At 44.9% G+C, this 26,483-nt stretch overlaps 1 protein-coding gene across 2 annotated transcripts in view; it reads right to left on the reverse strand.

Moving 5' to 3' along the window:
• Nucleotides 1-26,483, reverse strand: part of LOC141147311 (protein mono-ADP-ribosyltransferase PARP14-like) — a 154,213-nt gene that overhangs the window by 120,726 nt on the left and 7,004 nt on the right. For both annotated transcript variants that reach the window (XM_073634525.1, XM_073634524.1), the window contains exons 2-3: nt 23,164-23,294; nt 7,231-7,261 (exon numbers count right to left, since the gene is read on the reverse strand). In XM_073634525.1, the coding sequence (XP_073490626.1) occupies nt 7,231-7,261; nt 23,164-23,294 (162 nt within the window). The remainder of the gene's footprint in view (nt 1-7,230; nt 7,262-23,163; nt 23,295-26,483) is intronic.

Here is a 26,483-nt window from a genome sequence, read left to right on the forward strand (position 1 = left end):
TGATGGGGCACAGTGGCTGCAATTGATGGGGAACAGTGAGGCTGCAATTGATGGGCACAGTGGCTGCATTTGATGGCACAAAGGCGGCAATTGATGGGCACAGTGGCGACAATTGATGGGCACAGTGGCTGTGTTTGATGGGGCTCAGTGGCTGTGTTTGATGGGGCACAGTGGCTGTGTTTGATGGCACAGTGGCCGAGTTTGATGGGGCACAGTGAGGCTGCAATTGATGGGCACAGTGGCTGCATTTGATGGCAGAGTGGCTGAGTTTGATGGGGCACAGTGGCTGCGTTTGATGGCACAGTGGCTGCATTTGATGGCACAGTGGCTACATTTGATGGGCACAGTGGCAGCATTTGATGGCACAGTGGCTGCATTTGATGGGCACAGTGGCAGCATTTGATGGGCACAGTGGCTACGTTTGATGGGCACAGTGGCTACATTTGATGGGCACAGTGGCAGCATTTGATGGGCACAGTGGCTACGTTTGATGGGCACAGTGGCAGCATTTGATGGGCACAGTGGCTACGTTTGATGGGCACAGTGGCAGCATTTGATGGGCACAGTGGCTACGTTTGATGGGCACAGTGGCAGCATTTGATGGGGCACAGTGGCTACGTTTGATGGGCACAGTGGCTACATTTGATGGGGCACAGTGGCTGCATTTGATGGGCACAGTGGCTACGTTTGATGGGCACAGTGGCTACATTTGATGGGGCACAGTGGCTGCATTTGATGGCACAGTGGCTGCATTTGATGGGCACAGTGGCTACATTTGATGGGCACAGTGGCAGCATTTGATGGGCACAGTGGCAGCATTTGATGGGCACAGTGGCTACGTTTGATGGGCACAGTGGCAGCATTTGATGGGCACAGTGGCAGCATTTGATGGGCACAGTGGCAGCATTTGATGGGCACAGTGGCTGCATTTGAGGGCACAGTGGCTGCAATTGATGGGCACAGTGACTGCGTTTGATGGGCACAGTGGCTGTGTTTGATGGGGCATAGTGGCTGAGTTTGATGGGGCACAGTGAGGCTGCAATTGATGGGCACAGTGGCTGCATTTGATGGGCACAGTGGCTGAGTTTGATGGGGCACAGTGAGGCTGCAATTGATGGGCACAGTGGCTGCGTTTGATGGCACAGTGGCTGCATTTGATGGCGCAGTGGCTGCATTTGATGGCACAGTGGCTGCATTTGATGGCACAGTGGCTGCGTTTGATGGGGCACAGTGGCTGCATTTGATGGCACAGTGGCTGCGTTTGATGAGGCACAGTGGCTGCATTTGATGGCACAGTGGCTAAGTTTGATGGGGCACAGTGAGGCTGCAATTGATGGGCACAGTGAGACCCCCCCCCTCGTGATCGCATTAAAGCTCAGCAGCTACAATACTGTAGCTGCTTACGTTTAATATTAGGACACTTACCTGTCCAGGGATCCAGCGATGTCGACACCTCAGCCGATTTTCAGATTGGCTCTCGGGTTTTGCCACTATCATTCATGGTAAGGGAAACCGACCGGTTCCCTACTGCACATGTGCGAAGCGCGTTGCCCTTTCTGAATGGCCCAGTGGAGGAAGGAGGAGGGGGGGCAAACTTCAGAGGGGACAGCGCAGTCTCCCGGAAGGGGGGAAGGATACCTGTCAGAAACAGGTACCCGTTCCCCCCTGAAAGGTGCCAAATAAGCCTAAAGAGGAAGGGGTGTGGTTTACAGATGATAGGGTGGGTCTTAAACAGGAAGGGGTGTGGCCTCGGCAGGATGGGGTGGGTCGTATTTAAATTAGGGGGGTGCATGCGTTTAGTCAGGCCTAGGGCAGCACAAAACCTAAATACACCACTGCTGGCAGCGCGAACAAAATATCCATTTTGCGAATTTGAGCAGTTGCCTCCAGATAGGTCTTGACTGCTCTTACTACATCCAAAGAATGTAGTGACCTCTCTTCCGGAGAACAGGGATCTAGAAAGAAGGAAGGCAGAACAATGTTTTGGTTTAGATGAAAATCAGAAACCACCTTTGGTAAAAAACTAGGATGAGGGCTCAGTACCACTCTATCCTTGTGTACAATCAAATAAGGCTCCTTACAGGAAAGAGCTGCTAATTCTGATACTCTTATAGCAGAAGAGATGGCTACCAGAAAAATTAGCTTCCTTGTCAGCAAGATCAAAGGAATCTGACCTATTGGTTCAAAAGGCTGTTTCTGTAACACCGACAGAACCAAGTTCAAGTCCCAGGGGTTTAGGGGCGCCTTAACCGGAGGATTAAGACGCATCAGCCCCTGCATAAAGTTTCGGACCAAAGAATGCGAAGCAAGTGGCCGTTGAAACAATACAGATAAGGCCGAGACCTGGCCCTTGATGGTACTCAAGGCCAGCTTCATCTCTAATCCCAATTGTAGAAAATCAAGAATTCTACCTATCACATATTTTCTGGGATGCCAACCCCTGGATTCACACCAGGATACATAAGCTTTCCAGACTCTATGATAAATCATTCTGGAAGCTGGCTTCCTTGCATTGATCAAGGTAGATATCACAGGACCTGAAAGCCCACGATTCTTCAGAACGTGGTTCTCAATAGCCAAACCGTCAAATTTAGCGTTTGTAAGGCAGGATGGAACACTGGACCTTGAGATAACAGGTCTGGGCATAACGGTAGGGTCCACGGGGAACACACCGTCATCCTTACTATTTCTGCATACCAAGTCCTTCTGGGCCAAGCGGGGGCCACCAGAAGTATCGACTTCCTTTCCTGCCTGATCCTGCGAAGGGGTCGTGGCAGTAGCAGAATAGGCGGGAATGCATAAATTAGTGAGAACCGATGCCACGGAATCACCAACGCATCCGTCCCGCATGCAAGAGGATCCTTTGTCCTTGCCACAAATCTGTCTATCTTTTTGTTGAATCGGGATGCAAAGAGATCTACATCTGGAACCCCCCATCTTTGGCCTATGGCACAAAAGACGTCGGGATGCAGAGACCATTCCCCTGGGAGTAACTGCTGGCGACTTAGATAGTCCGCCTGCCAGTTCTCTATCCCTGGAATGAAAACTGCCAATATGCATGGCACCTGCATCTCTGCCAAGACTAAGATCTGGTTCACCTCCTTTTGAGCAGCTCGGCTCCTGGTGCCTCCCTGATGATTGACATAAGCCACTACTGTGGCATTGTCGGACTGGATCCTGACCGGGCAACCCTATAGCCTGATAGTCCAGGCCTTTAGGGCTAGGTATACCGCCCAGATCTCCAGAATGTTGATGGGTAAGGTCCTCTCGGTCTTGGACCATAGCCCCTGGATCGCAGACTGTTCCAGAACTGCTCCCCAACCTGACAGACTGGCATCTGTTGTTACCACCGTCCAGGTAACCGGTAGAAAGGATTTCCCCTTCTGCAGGTTTTCGGGTATTAGCCACCAATTGAGGCTCTGACGCACCGCATAAGACAGGCGCATCGGAAAGTCTAATGCCTGAAACTTCTTGTTCCAGGCCGACAGAATACTGTGTTGCAGCAGTCTTCAATGAAACTGAGCATAGGGAACTGCTTCCAATGAAGACACCATCTTTCACAGCAGCCTCATACAAAAGCGGACAGAAGGACCCTTCTTGGTCCTGACTGTCAGAATCAGCTCACTTAAAGCAGTGATCTTTGCCTGAGGAAGAAATACTTTCTCCTGGCTTGTATCTATGATCAGACCCAAATACTCCAGTCTTCTTACTGGTTTTAGGAAAGATTTTTCTAGGTTGAGGATCCAACCCAGGTGTTCCAGATACTTGACCGTGGTCCTCAAGTTCCCGTTCAAGGAGGCTACCGACCGGTCTATCAAGAGCAGGTCGTCTAGGTATGCTATGACAGTTATACCTTGAGCCCTTAATCTGGCCAGAGGAGGAGCCAAGATCTTTGTGAACACTCGAGGTGCAGTGGCTATCCCGAAAGGCAGAGCCACAAACTGGAAATGGCGCCCTCCTATCTCGAAGCGCAGAAACTTCTGATGAGCAGGAAAAATGGGCACCTGTAGGTATGCATCTCTGATGTCTATCGATGCCAAAAATTCTCCTCCCTGCAGGATGGAGACTACTGTCCAAATTGATTCCCTGCGGAAGGACTGAATCCTTAGGGATCGATTCAGATCTCTTAAATCCAGAATGGGTCTGACATCCCCATTTGGTTTTTGGACCGTAAAAGGTTGGAATAAAAGCCCAAACCTTGATCCTTTGTGGGAACCACCATAATGACCTCTTGTGACAAAAGTCGCTCTAACGCTAGAAGGAGCGACTGCTTCTTCTCTGGGTCTCTGGGGACACTTGATCTGAGGAAACGAGGAGAGGGAAATTCTTGGAACTCCAGCTTGTACCCTAAGGTTACCGTGAAGATTACCCATCTGTCCTGGAAGTGCTCCTGTCAGAGCTTTGAGAACTGTAGCAGTCTTCCCCCCACTCGAGCGAGCAGGGGCGACCCTTCATGAAGAGGCCTTAGTGTCTTGTCTAGTAGACTTCTTCCCCCAGGACTTCTCTTGTCCCTGGGGTTGACTCTTGTTTCTTGCCCCAGACGGAGGAGGCCGTCATGACTGCCTGGAGGCTGATGCCCCTGGCACTGGGGAAAAGAGTCCGTTTGAAAGAGGGAGGCTTACTCCTCTTCTTAACAGATAAGAGAGTGCTCTCCCACTAGAGAACCTTTGAATATAATTATCCAAGTCTTCTCCAAACAACCTTGCACCCTGAAAAGGAACCAGAAGTTTCTTACATGGTGCTTCGGCTGACCAATTTTTTAACCATAAGATTCTACGCATACGCACCAACCCAAGTAAAAAACGAGGGGTTTGCCTGATAGCATCTCTAATGGTGTAATCAACAAAACATAAGGCCGATGGAAGGTTAGCCAACTCCTGGGCCTGCTGTTAAAGTAAAACTTTGATGACCTGCTTAACATGGTCTCTTAAGTTTTGACAGACACCGATCGCTGCCACTGCAGGTTGAACTACTGAAACCTGCTAAGGAGAAAATATCCTTCAATAGGGATTCCATCCTTTTATCCACAGGATCCCTGAGCCTCTGAGCATTGTCTACAGGACAAGTCAGACTACAGAGGAAATGGAGGCATCAACGGCCGGCATCCCCCACATCTTTAAAACATTTCTTCCAAAGGATAAAGTGTTGAAAACTTTTTCAGGCGGAAAAAAAACCTCTATCTGGGTGATCCCACTCAGAGTAAATGAGCTTTTTCAAGTAAATTATGAACAGGAAAAGCATGTTTTGTTTGAGGAGGTTTCAGTGACCCCAAAGAAATAGAGGGTTCTTAAACTGATTCAGATAGGGTACTTTAAATGTGGAGCGGACCAATCCAGTAAGGATCTGTACTAAGACTTTCTCATCCTGAGAAGCGAAGAGGGCCCTTCTCCACTTGATTCCTCAGAGAAGGAATCATCCGTCCCATCCTGATCCTCTGGGATAGGGGATCTTTCTCCCCTATCCCAGATCTCCTCTGACCAAGGGTCCTGGGTAACCGAGGAAGACCTAGTGCGTTTTCTTCCACTGAGTGAAGATGCAACTACGGCCATTAATCTTTTCCTCTAGACTATTAATGGTTGAGGAAAAAACCTCCTGTGTAATTTATCCAGGGGCTAAAGTGCACAAAGCAGGTGTAGCCCCTGACCCCAAAGGCTCTCCCTGGCTAGCCGTCCCTGGCCCTTAAGGGGGGGAAGGTGCTGCAGAAAGGGAGTCCTCAGAACCTGAACAAGATCCCCTAGAGTCTCTGGTTCTTGGGGTATTTGAACCTCTTCTACCCATAGTGCAAAGCAACAAGGTGGAGGTATCACAAAAATGAACACTGGCTGCTGAGCGATGTAGTCTGGCAAAAGCCTTGCTACCAAATGCCCAGTCTGGTGTTCCCTTAGTAAATGCTGCCTAGGAGAATGCCTGTGTCCCACCTTACATGCGACCGTCAGCTCTGTGTCCCTCCAAGGCATAGTGCACCTGTACAGTGTGCCTATAATAGCCTGCAGCCTGCAATGTGGGTGTCTGAGCACGCTGGATGCTGTGCTGACACCCCGCCCCCCCCTCTACCGCCCTCCCCCCCTTTCATTTTTCGAAAAAACGAGCGCTTCCCGCACTAGCCGACTCTTCCGGAATCAACATGGAGGAAGGCTGGGGGAGGGGGAGGAAGGAGAGAGGCCGGTAGTGATGGGACTGCACGTGCAATGGCGGCGGCAGTGATAGAGTGGTGTACAACCACCTCACAGACCCCCTGCGGCCTCGCCCTATTCTGGGGGAATATCCCTGAATAGAAAACCCCCATCCCATCCTACCTGGAGCCGGCCAGAGGAGCTTGTGCAGCGTCGAACACTGAGACAGACATCAGCATGAGAAGGTATGTGCTCTTGGCAGCGCCCGGTGGTCACAATAGGCATAGCATGCATTTACCTTAAAGGAGAAAACCTACTAGAATTAAAAAATTCTGTGGAATCTCCTCTTACCTTATCCAGCCGCAGGGTTCTGTTTATACAGACCCAATCTTCACCTCTCACGGTGGTCTCCGTTTGAAAAAACGTCAGAGACTGAGGCCCCCTACGAATAGGGGGATCCGCAGTTCTGGGCCTGTAAAGCACCCGGCCAGAAATAAGGTGTTCAAGACCCTTTTCTGATATGCAGGGTCCAGCTCTCTAAAAAGAGAAGTGTTACAGGTAAAACCTTGTTTCTTCGGACATAAGGCCCGGGTACCATCCAATCCGGCCTAGAAAGGACACTTTGGATGGACCTGGTTCGCCTGGCTTGCCCCAGTATAGGATATTCCCTTTGGAGCTTCAGCACAGGACATCTTTACACGTCCAACACCTAAGACACTGGCGTAAAAACTGAGGTATCCCTGCAAGGGGAGGGATTATATAGGGGGTTGAACTTCCTGCTTACTTCCTGCTTAGGGTGTGACCAGTGTCCAATACCTAGTGATACCCTATATAACCCATCAGTAATTACTGAGGCTCTGTGTCCCGTGATGTTCGAGAAAGAAACAAGTTTTTGGCTCGACACTTTAACCAATTTTGCTTTACAGGAATTCTCTGTAAATGTAAAATTGGCAATTTTGGTGCAAAATCAGCAACTTCTCCCCAATGGAAGCACCTTAGCAATCAGTGCCAGAAGGCAGACCGGCCTCAGACACCTTATCCTCTCCCTTCCCCCGCTCCCACCATTGTGATCTATAGGACAGATATTACTCTGAACGTCCAATGAATGATTTCTTACGTTTGTCCTCGGCACGGCCGCACTGTGAGCCCTGAAAATAGAAGATAAACCGCTATGAGTCATTTCTAGAGATTCTGTTCATTATAACAATTCTTATTTCTACAACAATCATTATTTCCAGTAGAGACAACCAATGAGAGCTGAGAATAGAAAATGGTTACTGCCCTCTGATTCGGTTCACTGCCTCTCTCTCGTCTGAGCTGCAGATCCCCTCATCTTATTTCTCCTGGACTGGGCGATCTCCCCTGTGACTTTATTGATATATTACCTGGGGTAGATCATGGGATGGTGGCAACAAAGCCATGACTGGAGAGGGGAGAGCAGGAGAAGTAGAACTCTTTACATGAGGGATGTTCTTCATTGGGCAGTTTAGTTTCCTTCAGAAACTATTTCTTTATGAGTTTCTTATACGTTTTATATGTACCTGTTTAGCATCACTTCATTGCTCTGGATAACAATAAATCAAAAAAAGAAATAGTGCTCTGAGGGCATAAAAAGCAGCTGACCCATCAATCAGCACAAATTGATATACATATATAAACAGTACAGCGCTAAATAAAATGAAAAAATAATTTTTTCAAATAAAATAAAAAGTGAGTCTAAATTAATAAATAATCCTGACAGTCCCAAAGTGATCTAAGAAATTCTTTCAATTGTGTTCCCGCATAAGATTCTCCATACAAGATGACCGCGTTGTGTAATCCAGACAACGTCCGATATGACAAAACGCGTCGGATGGAGCCAACTCTCGTAACGCCATCACGTACATTGAGAACTACGAAGCATCCCACCTGTCCCCGGCGACTGTTTGTATATTGTTTTGGTGTATATGCATTTTAATCATGTAAATGTTCTACCTTTTAACACTTTCCCACCCAGTCTATAGTACAATGGCCGGGTAGGAGGACGTCATAGCTACAGACAGGATCAATAACAGCAAATATGTACCATGTGATAAGCTTTGATCAATCGCAGCTATCACAACAAAAGACACTGAATGAACCAGTTTACATAGGTACATAGTAGGTGAGGTTGAAAAAAGACACAAGTCCATCAAGTTCAACCTATGTGTGTGATTATGTGTCAGTATTACATTGTATATCCCTGTATGTTGTGGTTGTTCGGGTGCTTATCTAATAGTTTTTTTAAACCATCGATGCCCCCCGCTGAGACCACCGCCTGTGGAAGGGAATTCCACATCCTTGCCGCTCTTACAGTAAAGAACCCTCTACATAGTTTAAGGTTGAACCTCTTTCCTTCTAATTTTAATGAGTGGCCACGAGTCTTGTTAAACTCCCTTCCGCAAGAAAGTTTTCTCCCTATTGTGAGGTCACCAGTACGGTATTTATATAATGAAATCATATCCCCTCTCAAGCGTCTCTTCTCCAGAGAGAATAAGTTCAGAGCTCACAACCTTTCCTCATAACGAAGATCCTCCAGACCCTTTATTAGCTTTGTTGCCCTTCTTTGTACTCGCTCCATTTCCAGTACATCCTTCCTGAGGACTGGTGCCCAGAACTGGACAGCATACTCCAGGTGCGGCCGGACCAGAGTCTTGTAGAGCGGGAGAATTATCGTTTTATCTCTGGAGTTGATCCCCTTTTTAATGCCAATATTATGTTTGCTTTGTTAGCAGCAGGGATGAGCTTTCTGTTTGGGTCAAACATGAGTTCCACTCGAACATTGGCTGTTTGCCCGTTCGTCGAAAACCGAACATTATGGGCCATTCGCGCCAAATTCGAGCGGCGTGTAACGGCCCATAATGCACTGCAGGAGCACAGTGCATTGCTGTATGATGATTGGCCAGAGCATGCACCATGACCTGCATGCTTTGGCCAATCACAGTGCCCTCAGCTAAGAGAGCCATAATTGGCCAAAGGCAGGGTGCCTTTTGCCAATCATGGCTCAGGGGGACGAAGTCCACGCCCCACACTATATAAGGCTGCCTGCACGTCGGCCTGCTGTAGTGTGTCGTTACCGGCGTGGACGGAGAGAGAGTGTCATTTAGAGCAGGCAGGCAGGTTATTCAGTTAGCTGCAGTGAATTTAACACACACACACACACACATATATATATATATATATATATATATATATATATATATACACAGTCAGTCTTGTTTATACAGTGGGGTCGGAAAGTATTCAGACCCCCTTAAATTTTTCACTCTTTGTTATATTGCAGCCATTTGCTAAAATCATTTAAGTTCATTTTTTTTCCTCATTAATGTACACACATATAGTTACATATAGTTACATATAGTTACATAGTAGGTGAGGTTGAAAAAAGACACACGTCCATCAAGTCCAACCTATGTGTGTGATTATGTGTCAGTATTACATTATATATCCCTGTATGTTGCGGTCATTCAGGTGATTATCTAATAGTTTCTTGAAGCTATCAATGCTCCCCGCTGAGACCACCGCCTGTGGAAGGGAATTCCACATCCTTACTGCTCTTACAATAAAGAACCCTCTACGTAGTTTGAGATTAAACCTCTTTTCTTCTAATTGTAATGAGTGGCCCCGAGTCTTATTAAACTCTCTTCTGCGAAAAAGTTTTATCCCTATTGTGGGGTCACCAGTACAGTATTTGTAAATTGAAATCATATCCCCTCTCAAGCGTCTCTTCTCCAGAGAGAATAAGTTCAGTGCTCACAACCTTTCCTCATAACTAAGATCCTCCAGACCCTTTATTAGCTTTGTTGCCCTTCTTTGTACTCGCTCCATTTCCAGTACATCCTTCCTGAGGACTGGTGCCCAGAACTGGACAGCATACTCCAGGTGCGGCCGGACCAGAGTCTTGTAGAGCGGGAGAATTATCGTTTTATCTCTGGAGTTGATCCCCTTTTTAATGCCAATATTCTGTTTGCTTTGTTAGCAGCAGCTTGGCATTGCATGCCATTGCTGAGCCTATCATCTACTAGGACCCCCAGGTCCTTTTCCATCCTAGATTCCCCCAGAGGTTCTCCCCCCAGTCTATAGATTGCATTCAGATTTTTGCCACCCAAATGCATTATTTTACATTTTTCTACATTGAACCTCATTTGCCATGTAGTCGCCCACCCCATTAATTTGTTCAGGTCTTTTTGCAAGGTTTCCACATCCTGCGGAGAAGTTATTGCCCTGCTTAGCTTAGTATCGTCTGCAAATACAGAGATTGAACTGTTTATCCCATCCTCCAGATCATTTATAAACAAATTAAATAGGATTGGTCCCAGCACAGAACCCTGGAGGAACCCCACTACCCACCCCTGACCATTCTGAGTACTCCCCATTTATCACCACCCTCTGAACTCACCCTTGTAGCCAGTTTTCAATCCAGGTACTCACCCTATGGTCCATGCCAACGGACCTTATTTTGTACAGTAAACGTTTATGGGGAACTGTGTCAAATGCTTTTGCAAAATCCAGATACACCACGTCTACGGGCCTTCCTTTATCTAGATGGCAACTCACCTCCTCATAGAAGGTTAATAGATTGGTTTGGCAAGAACGATTCTTCATGAATCCATGCTGATTACTGCTAATGATATCGTTCTTATTACTAAAATCTTGTATATAGTCCCTTATCATCCCCTCCAAGAGTTTACATACTATTGATGTTAGGCTAACTGGTCTGTAATTCCCAGGGATGTTTTTTGGGCCCTTTTTAAATATTGGTGCTACATTGGCTTTTCTCCAATCAGCTGGTACCATTCCAGTCAATAGACTGTCTGTAAAAATTAGGAACAACGGTCTGGCAATCACCTGACTGAGTTCCCTAAGTACCCTCGGATGCAAGCCATCTGGTCCCGGTGATTTATTAATGTTAAGTTTCTCAAGTCTAATTTTAATTCCGTCCTCTGTTAACCATGGAGGTGCTTCCTGTGTTGTGTCATGAGGATAAACACTGCAGTTTTGGTTACTGAAGCCCCCCGATTCACTCGTGAAGACTGAGGAGAAGAATAAATTCAATACCTTTGCCATCTCCCCATCCTTTGTAACCAGATGTCCTTCCTCATTCTTTATGGGGCCAATATGGTCTGTCCTCCCTTTTTTACTGTTTACATACTTAAAGAATTTCTTGGGATTTTTTTTGCTCTCCTCCGCTATGTGTCTTTCATGTTCTATCTTAGCCGTCCTAATTGCACCCTTACATTTCTTATTGCATTCTTTATAAAGTCTGAATGCTGAGGATGATCCCTCAACCTTGTATTTTTTGAAGGCCTTCTCCTTTGCTTTTATATGCATTTTTACATTGGAGTTAAGCCATCCAGGACTTTTGTACGCTCTTTTAAATTTATTACCCAATGGGATACATTGGCTAATGCCCTTATTTAATATGCTCTTAAAGCAAACCCATCTCTCCTCCGTATTCTTTGTTCCTAATATTTTATCCCAATTTATGCCTTTTAGCAAGGTTTGTAGTTTAGGGAAGTTGGCTCTTTTGAAATTCAGTGTCTTTGTATTCCCTTTATGTTTCCTATTTGTGTGATTTATACTGAAGCCAATTGACTTGTGATCGCTATTACCTAAATTGCCCCGTATTTCCACATCTGTGATCAGGTCTGTATTGTTGGTAATCAGTAGATCTAGTAATGTTTTATTTCTAGTTGGTGCGTCTACCATCTGACCCATAAAATTGTCCTGCAAGACATTAAGGAACTGGCGAGCCTTAAATGAATGCGCGGTTCCCTCCGCCCAGTCTATGTCTGGATAATTAAAATCCCCCATTATGATAACACTTCCCATCCTTGCTGCTAATCCAATTTGTGATAGGAGATCCGTCTCCACTTCCTCCTTCAGGTTAGGGGGCCTATAGTATACTCCCAGTATTATTTTCCCCTCACACACAGCACCTCATATTGACAGAAAAACACAGAATTGTTGACATTTTTGCAGATTTATTAAAAAAGAAAAACTGAAATATCACATGATCCTAAGTATTCAGACCCTTTGCTGTGACACTCATATATTTAACTCAGGTGCTGTCCATTTCTTCTGATCATCCTTGAGATGGTTCTACACCTTCATTTGAGTCCAGCTGTGTTTGATTATACTGATTGGACTTGATTAGGAAAGCCACACACCTGTCTATATAAGACCTTACAGCTCACAGTGCATGTCAGAGCAAATGAGAATCATGAGGCCAAAGGAACTGCCTGAAGAGCTCAGAGACAGAATTGTGACAAGGCACAGATCTGGCCGAGGTTACAAAAACATTTCTGCTGCACTTAAGGTTCCTAGGAGCACAGTGGCCTCCATAATCCTTAAATGGAAGACGTTTGGGATGACCAGAACCCTTCCTAGAGCTGGCTGTCCGGCCAAACTGAGCTATTGGGGGAGAAGAGCCTTGGTGAGAGAGGTAAAGAAGAACCCAAAGATCACTGTGGCTGAGCTCCAGAGATGCAGTCGGGGGATGGGAGAAAGTTGTAGAAAGTCAACCATCACTGCAGCCCTCCACCAGTCAGGGCTTTATGGCAGAGCGGCCCGACGGAAGCCTCTCCTCAGTGCAAGACACATGAAAGTCCGCATGGAGTTTGCTAAAAAACACCTGAAGGAAGCCAAGATGGTGAGAAATAAGATTCTCTGGTCTGATGAAACCAAGATAGAACTTTTTGGCCTTAATTATAGCTGTATGTGTGGAGAAAACCAGGCACTGCTCATCACCTGTCCAATACAGTCCCAACAGTGAAGCATGGTGGTGGCAGCTTAATGCTGTGGGGGTGTTTTTCAGCTGCAGGGACAGGACAACTGGTTTCAATTGAGGGAAAGATGAATGCGGCCAAGTACAGGGATATCCTGGACAAAAACCTTCTCCAGAGTGCTCAGGACCTTAGACTGGGCTGAAGGTTTACCTTCCAACAAGACAATGACCCTAAGCACACAGCTAAAATAACGAGAACATTTTTGGGAAATTTTTCTTTCAGAATATAGTTTTTTACATCTTTTTACGTATATTCCATAGAACTGCTTGCCGCATCTGCTCCTGACGAGTGGGAAAACCCACGAAACGCGTAGAGCTCTACTTGATACCACAGCTACAGGGACTACCATTTATTTACTTATTACTATTATACTCTATGATGTCCTTATACCTATTCTGTAGATACGCAGATTTCTTGTGGGTGCATGTGCCAGCGGCGGGCATGGTGCCTGTGGCACGTGCTCATACCATCTCCCTTTTGTTTATCTATTTATACATCTACTATCCTGATCATGCGTTGTTATGTATGTTCTGTTGTAATTTGTTTTGCTTAATCTCTGCACGCCCCATATGCATATACATGAAATGTATAATGATTTTATGCTGTGAAATCAATGCTGATAAAATACTTTATATTAATTTTCCTCCACTATTCATTTGCTTCATAATAAAGTCCCAAACCCCTTTTTTTCTTGCATTCATTATAGGGATGGAGGCACCTTTGGGTGCCTCATTTAAAGTCCCAACTCCCCCTTCATTGTACATAGTGCAGTTGCTACTACTTTTCTGGTGGTGTACACAATACACAATACATACAGTCTACCCATAGTTGCTATTACACTTCTGGTGGTGTACACAATACTGTGCACCCATAGTGCAGTTGCTCCTATTTTTCTGTTGGTGTACACAGTACACAATACAGTGTAGTGTGGTGTTGCAAAACAAAATCCCCATCATGTCCGGAAGGTCACCAAGGCCTTTGGCGTGTTCTATGTTTTTCCTTGTCTGCTAGTCGCCCCGACCTTTGGCTTATTCCCTTACTATCTCTGTCCTCCTGTAGCCTTATGTTTAAGTCACATTTATATACCGTATTTATCGGCGTATAACACGCACCGGCGTATAACACGCACCCCAATTTAGGAGGGAATTTTAAGGAAAAAAAAACTTTTAGGAGGGAAGTTGAAGAGAAAAAAACTTACATTTAAATGCCCATCATTGCAGCCTTCTCAGTGCAGCCTTGCCCCAGTGCAGCCATGTCAGTGCAGCCTTGTCAGTGCAGCCTTCCCCAGTGCAGCCATGTCAGTGCAGCCTTGCTAGTGCAGCCATGTCAGTGCAGCCTTGCTAGTGCAGCCATGTCAGTGCAGCCATGTCAGTGCAGCCTTGTCAGTGCAGCCATGTCAGTGCAGCCTTGTCAGTGCAGCCATGTCAGTGCAGCCTTGTCAGTGCAGCCATGTCAGTGCAGCCTTGTCAGTGCAGCCTTGTCAGTGCAGCCATGTCAGTGCAGCCATGTCAGTGCAGCCTTCCCCAGTGCAGCCTTGCCCCAGTGCAGCCTTTGATCCCCTGTCCCTGCTTCCCGGGCTTCAAAATCGCCGACCGCGATTTGAAAATGGCGCCGCCGGCGCCGAAATACACAGAGCCGGTCCTCGGCTCTTTCCGGCGGCTCTCGTTCACTTTCGTCTCCCCCCTTAGCCAGAGCGGAGCTATCCGAGTATGTTCGGATAGCTCCGCTCGGGACTATGAGTGGAGCCGAAAGTAAACGAGAGCCGCCGGAAAGAGCCGAGGACCGGCTCTGTGTATTTCGGCGCCGGCGGCGCCATTTTCAAATCGCGGCCGGCGATTTTGACATTTTGACAGCTCGGGATCGCAGGGTATCGGCGTATAACACGCACCTGCGACTTTCCCCTGATTTTAAGGGAAAAAAGTGCGTGTTATACGCCGATAAATATGGTAATTTATGCAAATTTGCTTTTTTGCAACCTTAGTGCTGCACTTATTTATTCACAGTTTTTGCTTTTTGTCTACAAGCTGTGCTGGCTGCTAGGTTGCAGGTTCACAGCGCAGTATTCCTTTAACTTTATTTGGTGTGAGCTGGGAGACCCTGGGGGTCGCGACCTGGAGCCAGTTGCAGGCCAGTCCATCCTCACCACTAGAGGCTCTGGTGAACACCTGCTAGCTCTTAGACTCCGCACCCTGGGGAATCTTACGCTCTAGCCCCTGTGGGATCCGTGTTGGTGTTCCAGTGGACCTGCCTTGCTTAACCACCTAGACTCCCATCCGCAGCAGTCAGCCGTAGGGTCCACTACCTTTGTGGTGCACTCCTGACCCCAACGGTGTGCATCTGTCACCTGGCCTCAGGTGACCTGACAGCTCAGCAACACGTTGTCCAGCACCAGGAAATTGTAACCTCACAGGGTCTGTAAATGCATTGGACAAACCTTTCTTCAAGGCCTCCTGAAGATGTTTCATCCTCTGCTCCCTCTGCGAAGGCAGGATGAGTTCTGCAACCTAACCCTTGTAACGTGGATCAAGAAGGGTTGCCAGCCAGTAATGATTCCTTCTCTTTGATACCACGAATCCTAGGGTCCTTATGCTGCATGGCCTCCCTGATTCTGCAAAGCCTGCGGAAGTTTGCAGAGGCATTCGATTCTGGGTCCTCTGGGTCACTAAGGATCACATGATCCGTAACAACCTCCTCCCAGCCACGTACAACTCCTTGGGTTTCTGGGGACTGAAAACCATCCCTTGAAGACTGCTGCTGAGTGTTATCCTCCACGTCCATGCTGACACAATCCTCCTCCTCCTCCTCTTCTTAGTGTGTGTTTGGCGGGCCTGCAGGAATAATATCTGGATAAAGGGGGCCTTGAGAGGTAAGGCAGTACTCCTATTCCTTACACTGTTTTGCCTCAAGTGCCCTGTCCATTATTCCATGAAGCATGTGCTCCAACAGGAAGACAAGAGGAACAGTATCACTGATGCATGCATTGTCGCTGCTCACCATCCTCGTGGCCTCATCAAATGGTGACTGGACAGTGCATGCATCCTTGATCAGTAGCCACTGGCGTGGTGAAAAGAAGCAAAGCTCCCCTGACCCTGTCCTGGTGCCATACTCACACAGGTACTCCATGATGGCCCTCTGCCTCGTGTACAGCCACTGCAGCATTGCCAACATTGACTTCTACCTGGTGGACATGTCACAAATGAGGCGGTTCTTGGGCAGGTTGCATTCCCTTTGAATGTCAGCCAGCCGATCACTGGCATTATATGACCAGCGGAAATGACCACAGACTTTTCTGGCCTGTCTCAGGAGATCTTGTAAGCCTGGGTACCTGCTCAAGAACTGCTGCACCACCAAATTCAGGATGTGTGCCAAACATGGAACATGGGTCAAGTGTCCCTGTCAGAGGGTGGAGAGAAGGTTGGTGCCATTGTCGCATACAACCATTCATGACTGAAGCTGGCGTGGCGTTAACCACCTCTGAGCCTGCCCCTGCAGAGCTAACAGAATCTCTGCCCCAGTGTGGCTCCTGTCCCTTAAGCAGTGGTTTAACCTTACACTACGTAGAGGGTTCTTTACTGTAAGAGCGGCAAGGATGTGGAATTCCCTTCCACAGGCGGTGGTCTCAGTGGGGGGCATTGATAGTTTCAAGAAACTATTAGATAAGCACATGAACGACTGCAACATATATACAATGTAATACTGACATATAATCACACACATAGGTTGGACTTGATGGACTTGTGTCTTTTTTCGATCTCACCTACTATGTAACTATGTAACTCATGCACCGCATGCCATCTTTTTGCCTAAGTGCTTGCGTAGCCCCTTGAATGCTTACTGAGCACCGTGGGTTCAGAGAACAAATCTGCAGAAGAGGCCATAGAGGAAGAAGAAGAGGAGGGGGTCTACTGACTTGTTGCCTTATGAGTTTATGTGAAATCTACATTAATAGCTGTAAAATATTGGAATTATAAATATATTTTATTTATATTTAATTTATATTTAATTACTTACATGTATATATTTTATATTTAATTTATTTATATTTAATGAATATATTTAATTTAGCTTTTATCTATGTAGGGCAGAACATATTATCTTCACAGAAATCTCTGGTAGACCAGACGAGTCGGTGCCTAGGCTTGTGTATACAAACAATGGGATCCAAACCTCATTGTTTTACACATACAGGCATACCCCACTTTTAAGTACACAATTGGGTTTATTTACTAAAGCTGGAAAGTGCAAAATCAGGCTCACAGCTTCATAGAAACCAATGAGCTTCTAACCTCAGCTTGTTCAATTAAGCTTTGGTAATAAAACCTGGAAGCTCATTGGTTTCTATGCAGAAGGGAGCCTGATTTTGCACTTTCCAGCTTTAGTAAATAAACCCCATTGCTTACTTAAAAGTGGGGTATGCCTGTACTCACTTCAAAGGATCCCATGCTGGGATATGCAATGAAGGGAGGCCAACCCGCAATCAATACTTAACTTCCCGGGAAATTCAAGTTAAGCTCCTGCTCAGAATAGTCACAAGGATTTCTATTAAAGGGGGCTGACTTATGCAAAGTATAGGGATTGGAGATGTAGCCAGTCCTTAACCAGGAATAGGGAAGCTCACCAATCAGAGCCACGCTATGCCAAACAATGAGGCATCAGCATGTAATGATATACACAAACTAGATGGGAGGGAAAAACACACTTTTATGGGAGAGCAACCATCAGAATGAAACCTTGGTGCAAAGGGTAATTATGGGAAAGGTCTGCATTTTACTTGTAACTAAATATGTTTGCAGATTAATGTTTTCAGGAATATACTCTGTATTCCTTCATGTAATTCTCTTATTTTAACCTAATATTTTCTTCCTTGGTGTAGACTATAGATAGATGGTTGTGTATTTAACCAATAAATGTTGTTATTGTGTTAAAGCTTTCACTCATGGTCAAAGAACTCTCATTTAACCCGAATCATATCTGAGAGATAATAAATTTCAAATATAGTATACGATAAAAAGACTGCATGGGCAGTCGTCGTATGTCTGGTCAAGCATGTGGTACCCAAGCGGCTGCTGTTGTAGCCACGCTTGATCCGCTTCAGACATAGGTTGCAAACAGCAATGGTGCGATCTGCTGCACACGTGTCCAAAAAGGCCCACACCAAGGAACTTTTCAAAACCAGCGGGGAGTCAGCAGCACCCTTCCCCTGTGGAACTCTGCGGTGTGATGCAATAGGGTGGTTGTCCTTAAGCTGCCCCCTAGAGGACATCCTGCCTCATTGGAGTTGTGCCTCCTCCTCTATTCTATCTGGCACCCAAGTAGAGTCAGTGACCTCATCATCCCCTCCCTCCTCCTCACTGGAGCAAACTTGGCACTATGCTGCAGCTGGGGAACATGACTGCCAGTTTCTTGTACTTCTTGGGCACCCCCTCTCTCTAGGCTCACGTTACTCCCTTCCTCAACCTGGGAACCAACATCGGAGCCTTCAAATCGCTGCGCATCCTCCAGCAGCATGTACCCGACACTGTGGTCGAATAGTTTGGGGGACTCCTCCGTGCATGATGGTGGGGCTACGGAAGGAGTGACTGTGGACAAGGAGCCGGTGGAATAGGCCGCTTTGGTAGCTGCTTAGGAAGGAAAACTACTCTGAGCCTGGGTGACAGAGGATGAGGAGGATGAGGGTGGCTTTGTTATCCATTTCACCAACTCTTCTGCATGTTCTGGCTCAATAACACGGCAAGCAGCAGAAAAAAAGGACAAGTGTGCCCCACGGCCACCGGCAGAGGATGCAGCACAACCAGCATTGTTGACTGTAGACACAGAGCCTGCTTGCCCTCTTTTAGTGGCCTGTGAGCATCTGCCTCTCCTTGGTGGCCTTCTGGACATGATGTATATTTTGTTTTGCAACATCACACTACACTGTATTGTGTACTGTGTACACCACCAGAAGTGTAGTAGCAACTGCACTACGACTGCACTGTTGTAATTGCAATTTTTGATCTAATATTTCACAGCAGGGCCTGTTCCTGCGCTCAACAAAAGTATCTGTGAGGCTTTACAGTGTTGTGCCACCACCACCACCGCCGCCTAAGGCCCAATTTTTCTGTCCATGTTTTACAGGGGTATGTAATTACAATTCTTGATATATTTCACAGCAGGGCCCGTTCCAGCGCCCACCAAGAGTAACTGTGAGGACTTATGCCCTGTACACACAATAGGATTTTCTAATGGAAAATGTGTGATAGGACCTTGTTGTCGGTAATTCCGACCGTGTGTAGGCTCCATCACACATTTTCCATAGGAATTTCCGACACACAAAAGTTTGAGAGCTTGCTATAAAATTTTCCGACAACAAAATCCGTTGTCAGAAATTCTGATCGCGTGTACACGAATCCGACGCACAAAGTGCCACGCATGCTCAGAATAAATTAAGAGACGAAAGCTGTTGGCCACTGCCCCGTTTATAGTCCCAACGTACGTGTTTTACGTCACCACGTTCAGAACGATCGGATTGACCGTGTGTATGCAAGACAAGTTTGAGCCAACATCCGTCTGAAAAAATCCATGGATTTTGTTGTCAGAATGTCCGATCAATGTCCGATCATGTGTACGGGGCATTACAGTGTTCTGGTACCACCAACAACTAAGGCCCAATTTTCCGCAGAGTATATAAGGCAGGCCGTATAGTATATACAGGTGGTCCCCTATTTTCAAACATCAGACTTACAAACGACTCCTACTTACAAATGAAGGGAGACAACAGAGATGTCAGCCAGGTGGGCCGGTGAGTGAGCAGTCTGGGAGGACTTTGGAGACAGTGTCAGTTTATGAGGACTGTGGGAACGTAGTCAGGAGGACTAGCGAGAGGAGCAGCTGCAGCCAGGCAGATTGGCAGTGCCTGAAGAGTTGGTGCTGGGATCAGTAGCCACAAGAATGTAAGCTGGACACTGGACTTTGCTACACAACCAAGGGGCCCGGGGTCCCTGCTTGTAAAGGGCTTTTGCTTTGATCTGGAGTGTCTGGTCAGATCCACCAAAGTGTCTCAGCTGAGTTTTTCTGCAAGCAAGTGTGCTGGAGGAAGTGAAGGAGTGTATATAGACTGTATATAGGAGAAGTTATTTGAAGTCAAGTGGGCATCCCATAATATCCCTACTCCCCATCCAAGTTCTAATCCCTCAGATAAACAAAAACAAAAAAAGTACTGGACTGGTTTCTGAACCTGGGAGACTGTGAAGATGTGGTGTGCCTGGTGTGCAGAGTGGGGGGGATCCCATTTCACTTGCAGCTCTTTAGGGGTGCACTTCAAATGGTTACCCCATTCATGACAGCTAAAAATATTGCTTATACAGAGATCTTTACTGTATAAACAATAATAGTGTAAAAAAGAAAAATCCCCGATCACACCCCCAGAATAGTACACTTAGTAGAGTGTCACTATGGTGGCACTGAGCTAATCTGACAGGATGTAAATTTAAAAAAAGTAATTTTTTTTTTTTTTTTACATACTGTAACTGTGTATCTGATCACTGCACTGGTGACAGTATGAAAAAAAAAAGGATTTATTTTTTTGACAATTAGTAAAAATACGAAAAAAGAAAATAAAATGTTAACAAAAAAGGTTTACAAAATTGAATAAAAAATTATTGTGTGGAGCTAAGGACGTGTGACGTAGGATGCGGGCCTGGGATGCGGTGGCCATTTTGTTGGTTGGAAACGCTGGTCGTTCCCATATGCTTGCGAGTAACTTTTAACATGTGAGTGTATCAGCTTTTCTTATACAATAAATCATTTGCTTGGATGCCTGCGCAATGAGCGTTTTTTTTTTTTTTTTTTCATATTAATGTGGATGCTGGAGCCTATTTCGCTGAAATCTTAAATGTATAGAAGCACTCTCTGAATTCCTTTGCTCAGTGGGAAGAAGATCAGCACAATCTGTGTAGGAGTTATTCAGTTGTGGACTTTGCTTCGATCGTCTCTAAACAACTTATCTTTGATGAACTTTATTGTTTAATTTTTTCAGCGCTACACTTTTTAAATTTAATTTCTTGTCATTGTGTCCAGCAACATAGTGTCAGCTGCTATCTTATTGAGTATTGTGTTTTAAGCGCAACAGATTTGTAGTTTTCAATAAGAAATTATTACAATTAAAAATTTTTTTTTTTTTTTTTACATACCTGTCACCAGTCAGTATTCCTGATCACTGCCACACCAGTCATATGATGGTGCTGTACTGCACTGGTGAAAGTATAAAAAAAAAAAAATTAAAAAAAAAAATAAAAATGTATTTAAAGAGGGATTCCGGCTGTAAAAAATAAAATGTAAAAGTCAGCAGCTGCAAACACTGTAGCTGCTGACTTTAAATAAGTACTTACCTGTCCTGGGTGCCCGCAATGTCGGCCGCCCGAGGCCGACCCATCCCTCGGCTCTCGGGTCCCGGCACCACCATCCTAACTAAGGGAAACAGGCAGTGGAGCCTTGCGGCTTCACTGCCAGTTTCCTACTGCACACGAGCGAGCGGCGCGGTGCTCTGTGAATGGCCCCGTGGTGTTCTGGGAACACACACAGTTCCCAGAAGACAACGGGGCCGCTCAACGAGGAGCAGAACATGCCGTGGGAATAGGAAGAGGCAGATTAGGAAGACTGCCTAGCAACAAGGGTTTAGGTAAATTTAAATTTTTTTTTTTTCAAATGTTTTTTTTAATTTTTTTTTTAGGATTTTTGGTGAATTTTTTTCCACTTTAATTTCTTCAATTTACGGGGAAAAAAAATTGACAAAAAAATTACAACTTTAAAAAACTTGCCATACCTCTTACTAAATGCCTCGGACTGTCTACTTTCCAAAAAAGGGTGATATTTGTACTTTCCTGGCGTTTTGGGGGCCTCAAGAAATGGGATAGGCCGCCAGTAAATCAGGATTGATCGTTTTTCAAATATGCTTTATATACCATAGTAGACTTTCACACAAACCAAATAATATACCCTTAATGGGATTTTTTTTCCAAGGAAATGTAGCAGAATACATTTTGGCCTAAAGTTTAGAAGAAATTTGAGTTTATTGGATATGTTTTATAACAGAAAGTAGAAAATATTGTTGGTTTTTTTTTTCAAAATTTTCAGTGTTTTTTCATTGATATAATAAAAAATAAAAACCCAGTGGTGATCCAATACCACCAAATGAAAGATCTGCTTGTGTGAAAAAATATATCATTTTTTTTTCAGGTACAGTGTTGCATGACTGCGAAATTACCAGGTGCAGTGCTGAATAGCAAAAAATGTCCTGGTCATGAAGGGGGTAAAACCTTTCGTAGTGGTTAAAAAGCCACCTGTAAGCAAACCATTCCCCTCCAAATGGAAGACTTATCTTGGCCCCCAGTCTCTGGTGCTTCCTATAGACACGCGTGACTTCACCAGGATGCTTGCAAATGGCTTTCCAAAGCTATTCATATTGGTGGGCAGAGGGCTAGCAAAAAAGCAAACCTTTCATTTACCATGGAGGGTCCACATTAAAGTCCAGGTTCCCAACCTTTAGCCTTTTGGTATTTGTTGTGTGGCCCTTGGACCCCAGTAGTCAGCAGTGGGAGCATTAATTTATAAATGGACTGTAATCTCAGTGATCTCCAGCAGTCTATTATAACGTGCCCCTATTCCTTGTCCTATAGCAGATCTCCATTCTCCAACTTCATCTGTAGCATATCCACAGAGCCTGACCTTCTCCTGTACTTTGTAACATTAATATAATGAATACTATTTGTGGTGGCCCCTTGGGGAGGTCATAGACCTCAGATGAAGCCCCCTGTACCTCATTAGTTGACCACCACTGATTTAAAGTGTATGCAAACCCAACAATGATCTTCTCTGATTTCCTCCCCTTTGGTCTGTTAAATTTCCCACTGGAAGTGTTTTGTTATGTCATTTTTCTTTCCACCAAAATGAAGCAGCAGAAGTGTGAATCATACATTGCGTTTACAACCGAATATATTGCCAGTTTATATTTCCTCTTCAATGTCAAAGAAAAGGAAGGAGGCTTCCAGTGCCACTGATCACAGGGGATCAATACTGATTGAAGAGGTTTATCTATCTGATCAGTTGGGTGGTGACGGTTTCTGCAGACACACATGGGATTATTGGTGGAAAATGTGCCTGGGGGCCCCTTCAGGTGATTGAAGAGATTTCATGGAAAAGAAGTTTTATGATATTCTGATACACGATCCATAACCTCAATGTGGAGCTTGTCTGGCAGATTTACTTACATGGACCGATCCCGATGTATTCCCCGCCTCGTCCGGACTCTCAGTATTCGGCAGTGAGATGGTCAGATGTATTGCTTCTCCATTGGGAAGTTTCAGCAGATGGTGTCCTTTCTGGAGGACTCGATCCCGAGCTGGAAGACAAGGAGAACCATGATGAGGATTTTCTATGGGAATGTCACCAGTCACATGACCATCTATATCCAAAGTGCTCCATGTCAGGTGGATCGCCCCCAGATTCGGATAACCATACCACGCCATAGGACCACACATCCTTATGGTGTCATGGCTCCAAACACATTATTAAAGTACTTGTCAAGAACAGTGTATGTTTGTATTTACTGTTTTCCTTTTTCTTTTTTTAACATCTATATGAGTCCCTCATCAAGGATAAGGGTCTGGTAGAGATGGGTGGAATCTCTGGCTTTGTTTACAAACAGAATGAAGAGGCCGGGATCTGTCAAATCTAAACACAAATTTTCTCTGTAAATGTCGGTGTTGCTGTAGTAGGTTGTATACATCATACAGAGGTTAGTTATCGGTGAATGTCTCTGAAACATGCCACATCCAAATAGCTGAACAGAAAGAAGAAATATCCCCTAACTGGACTTTTAAGGCACTAAAATTCCATTATAACTAGATAAGTATAAGTTTTTTATTAATATTGTACATATGTCATAAGATACAAAATAAAATAAAAAAGGCGGAATGTTAACAATAATGCATATGAATTTAGACAGTCACCACAGTGATTGACAGTGTTTTCTTATGATTCACCCAATGCGTTTCGGAGTTTTCAAAAACTCCTTCTTCGGGGGGTAAGTAAGAGAATCAATCATGTGTCTATAATATATTAACAGACAGTTTAGATATACAACCTTGGTAATTAAGGTAATTAAAGTGTGTATAACATGTATATGTACATGTTTACTGAAACTGTCATATGCATAACATTCCACAAAGTATTAGAAACAACAGGAAAATGGAGCGGAGTTATGTCTTGGATATGCCCGTCTATGATTTTTTGGTATCACACTAAGCGTGAAAGTAATTGCTGAGGAGTGGCCTATCAACCCGGGCGGAGTCAGCACAAAATACTGAGGAAGTCAGAGAGAGGCGTAACCCTGTGGGTAAAAGCAGTAGGGATGTTTAAATATTTATTATAGCTTTGTCAAAAACTCACACATTTCCACACATCAAATATTGTATTTCTTCAATATCATACCTCATAATGAGAAGATTAGTGCTGTTCGTTCACATGTGAGTGTAGCACACTATCAAGCAAGTGGCCACTGAAAGATAAAGGATGAAGAGTAAGGGGTGTATGAATATGATGGTTATTAGATTAATTGGGGCTGCCTGAATGCCCAGGATAAGTCATTGAGCACATCCGATCTCACAACCAGTCATGACAAAAAGGGACTTAATAGTTTCACAAAGCGGAGATAATTAGGTATGAGATTTGGATCTATAATACAAAGGCTCATTATGGGTTATCCGCATAGATTTTCCCTGGTGAACACAAATTTTCAAGTAGAGAGTAGTGGTAAAAAATATATGTAGATTTGCAATATATATTGTGTCCACCAGGTGGCCTCCATCTGGCTTGTCAATCAGAAAATGACAAGCGCACTTAACAACAATAACGAGCACTTCACCCAGACACAATACCAGTTGTCCCATAGAACCTGCTGTAGATATCACTTCTACTAATACTGAACTGAACATTATTAATTTATCATCCTATAGCAATTCTCCAAGCGAAATAATGGTTTTAAGTAAGGGACTTGGTTTCTGCCTCAATCCCGATCTCAATAAATTTGAGATTTATAAAGATCTTCAACTGTTTGTCCGCAAACTACTGCTCAAAATCCTTAACTAAAGGATTCGTCAACCTTGGTTCTTACCAATAAATTAAAGACACGGACTGCGTGACATGGGTTTTATATGGCCACAGCAGCCAAATTTTATTAACCAAAGAATAAAATAACATCACGTAAAACATACCCGTAAGTGCAAATTTCAATAAAGTAATGCCCAACAACAAGAGGTCTTTGGGTGTCTTTTTAAGGCACAATTTATAACTGGAATGGTCTATGTCCTCAGCCGTGCCCCAATCTGCTCGAAGACGCTTCGACATCACACATACTTCCATATTCCCCTCTCCCAGGGGACCAAGCTCCTCGGAGGACCACCGCTAACTAAGTGGAAGCGCCAGGGCGGGAAGTTGTCACTTCTCCTAACTTCCTTGGAATGTTGAAGAATACGCTCCCTACGCAAGACCCTCTCCTCTGGACCCTGCCCATTCTTCAACTTCTGCCTCCAATCAGGTAAGGTCTCCACCCCTGCCCCTACCACTGACCTAGCTGACCGCTCCCTGACCCTGTTCCTCCCCAAAAAATAAAAATTTGGATGCCAAAGAAATCGAGGCCCTTGAACAACTTTCTTCCAATAATCATATTACCATAAAGCCTGCCGACAAAGGCGGAAACATTGTCATACTCAACAATGAAGATTATACAATTATGTGTAATAAGATATTGAAAAACCAAGAGTGCAACAGGCGGATTACACCCGAGATCATTGAAAAATGAGTTCTATTCATTGGTCGATTCAGCATATTTGAATCAAACAAATAACAAGAAGACATGGGATTTCATTAGAACAAAGTTCCCTATAACACTCATATTTTATGCACTCCCCAAGGTGCATAAAGACATAACCAACCCCCCGGGAAGACCAATTATTTCAGGCCGAGGCACTGTGAGTGACAATGCTAGTAAACTTGTTGATGAATTCTTGAAGCCGTATGTCAGTTCATTGCCATCTTATGTAAGGGATACCATTCGTTTTCTAAAAATTCTTGAAAGCCTGTACATTCCAGAATACGCTATACTAGGCCTTGCGGCCATTCAACATGTTAAAGGTGCGGTCAGCGATGGGAATTCCCTATATAACAAGTTCATTCTCTTCCTCTTAGAATACATCTTAGAACATAATGTCTTTTCCTTTTCTGGTTCCCACTACCTCCAGATACCGGGTGTGGCAATGGGGACTTTGTGTGCCCCATCCTACGCCAACCTGTATCTGGGGGAGTGGGGAAAAGATGCTGTTTTCTGATGATTCTCTATCTATGTATACGGATCATATTACATCATGGTTCCGCTACATAGACGATATTTTCATTATCTGGGACGGCCCCATTGAATCACTACAGCACTTTTTAGAAAGGATGAATAAAAACGAATTCAACTTGAATTTCACCATGAGTTTTGATAGAGAATGAGTATTCTTGCTAGATATTGAGGTCTTTAGAGACAATG

The sequence above is a fragment of the Aquarana catesbeiana genome, linkage group LG06, assembly GCF_042186555.1.
Source record: "Aquarana catesbeiana isolate 2022-GZ linkage group LG06, ASM4218655v1, whole genome shotgun sequence".
In the NCBI taxonomy this organism is placed as follows: Eukaryota; Metazoa; Chordata; class Amphibia; order Anura; family Ranidae; genus Aquarana; species Aquarana catesbeiana.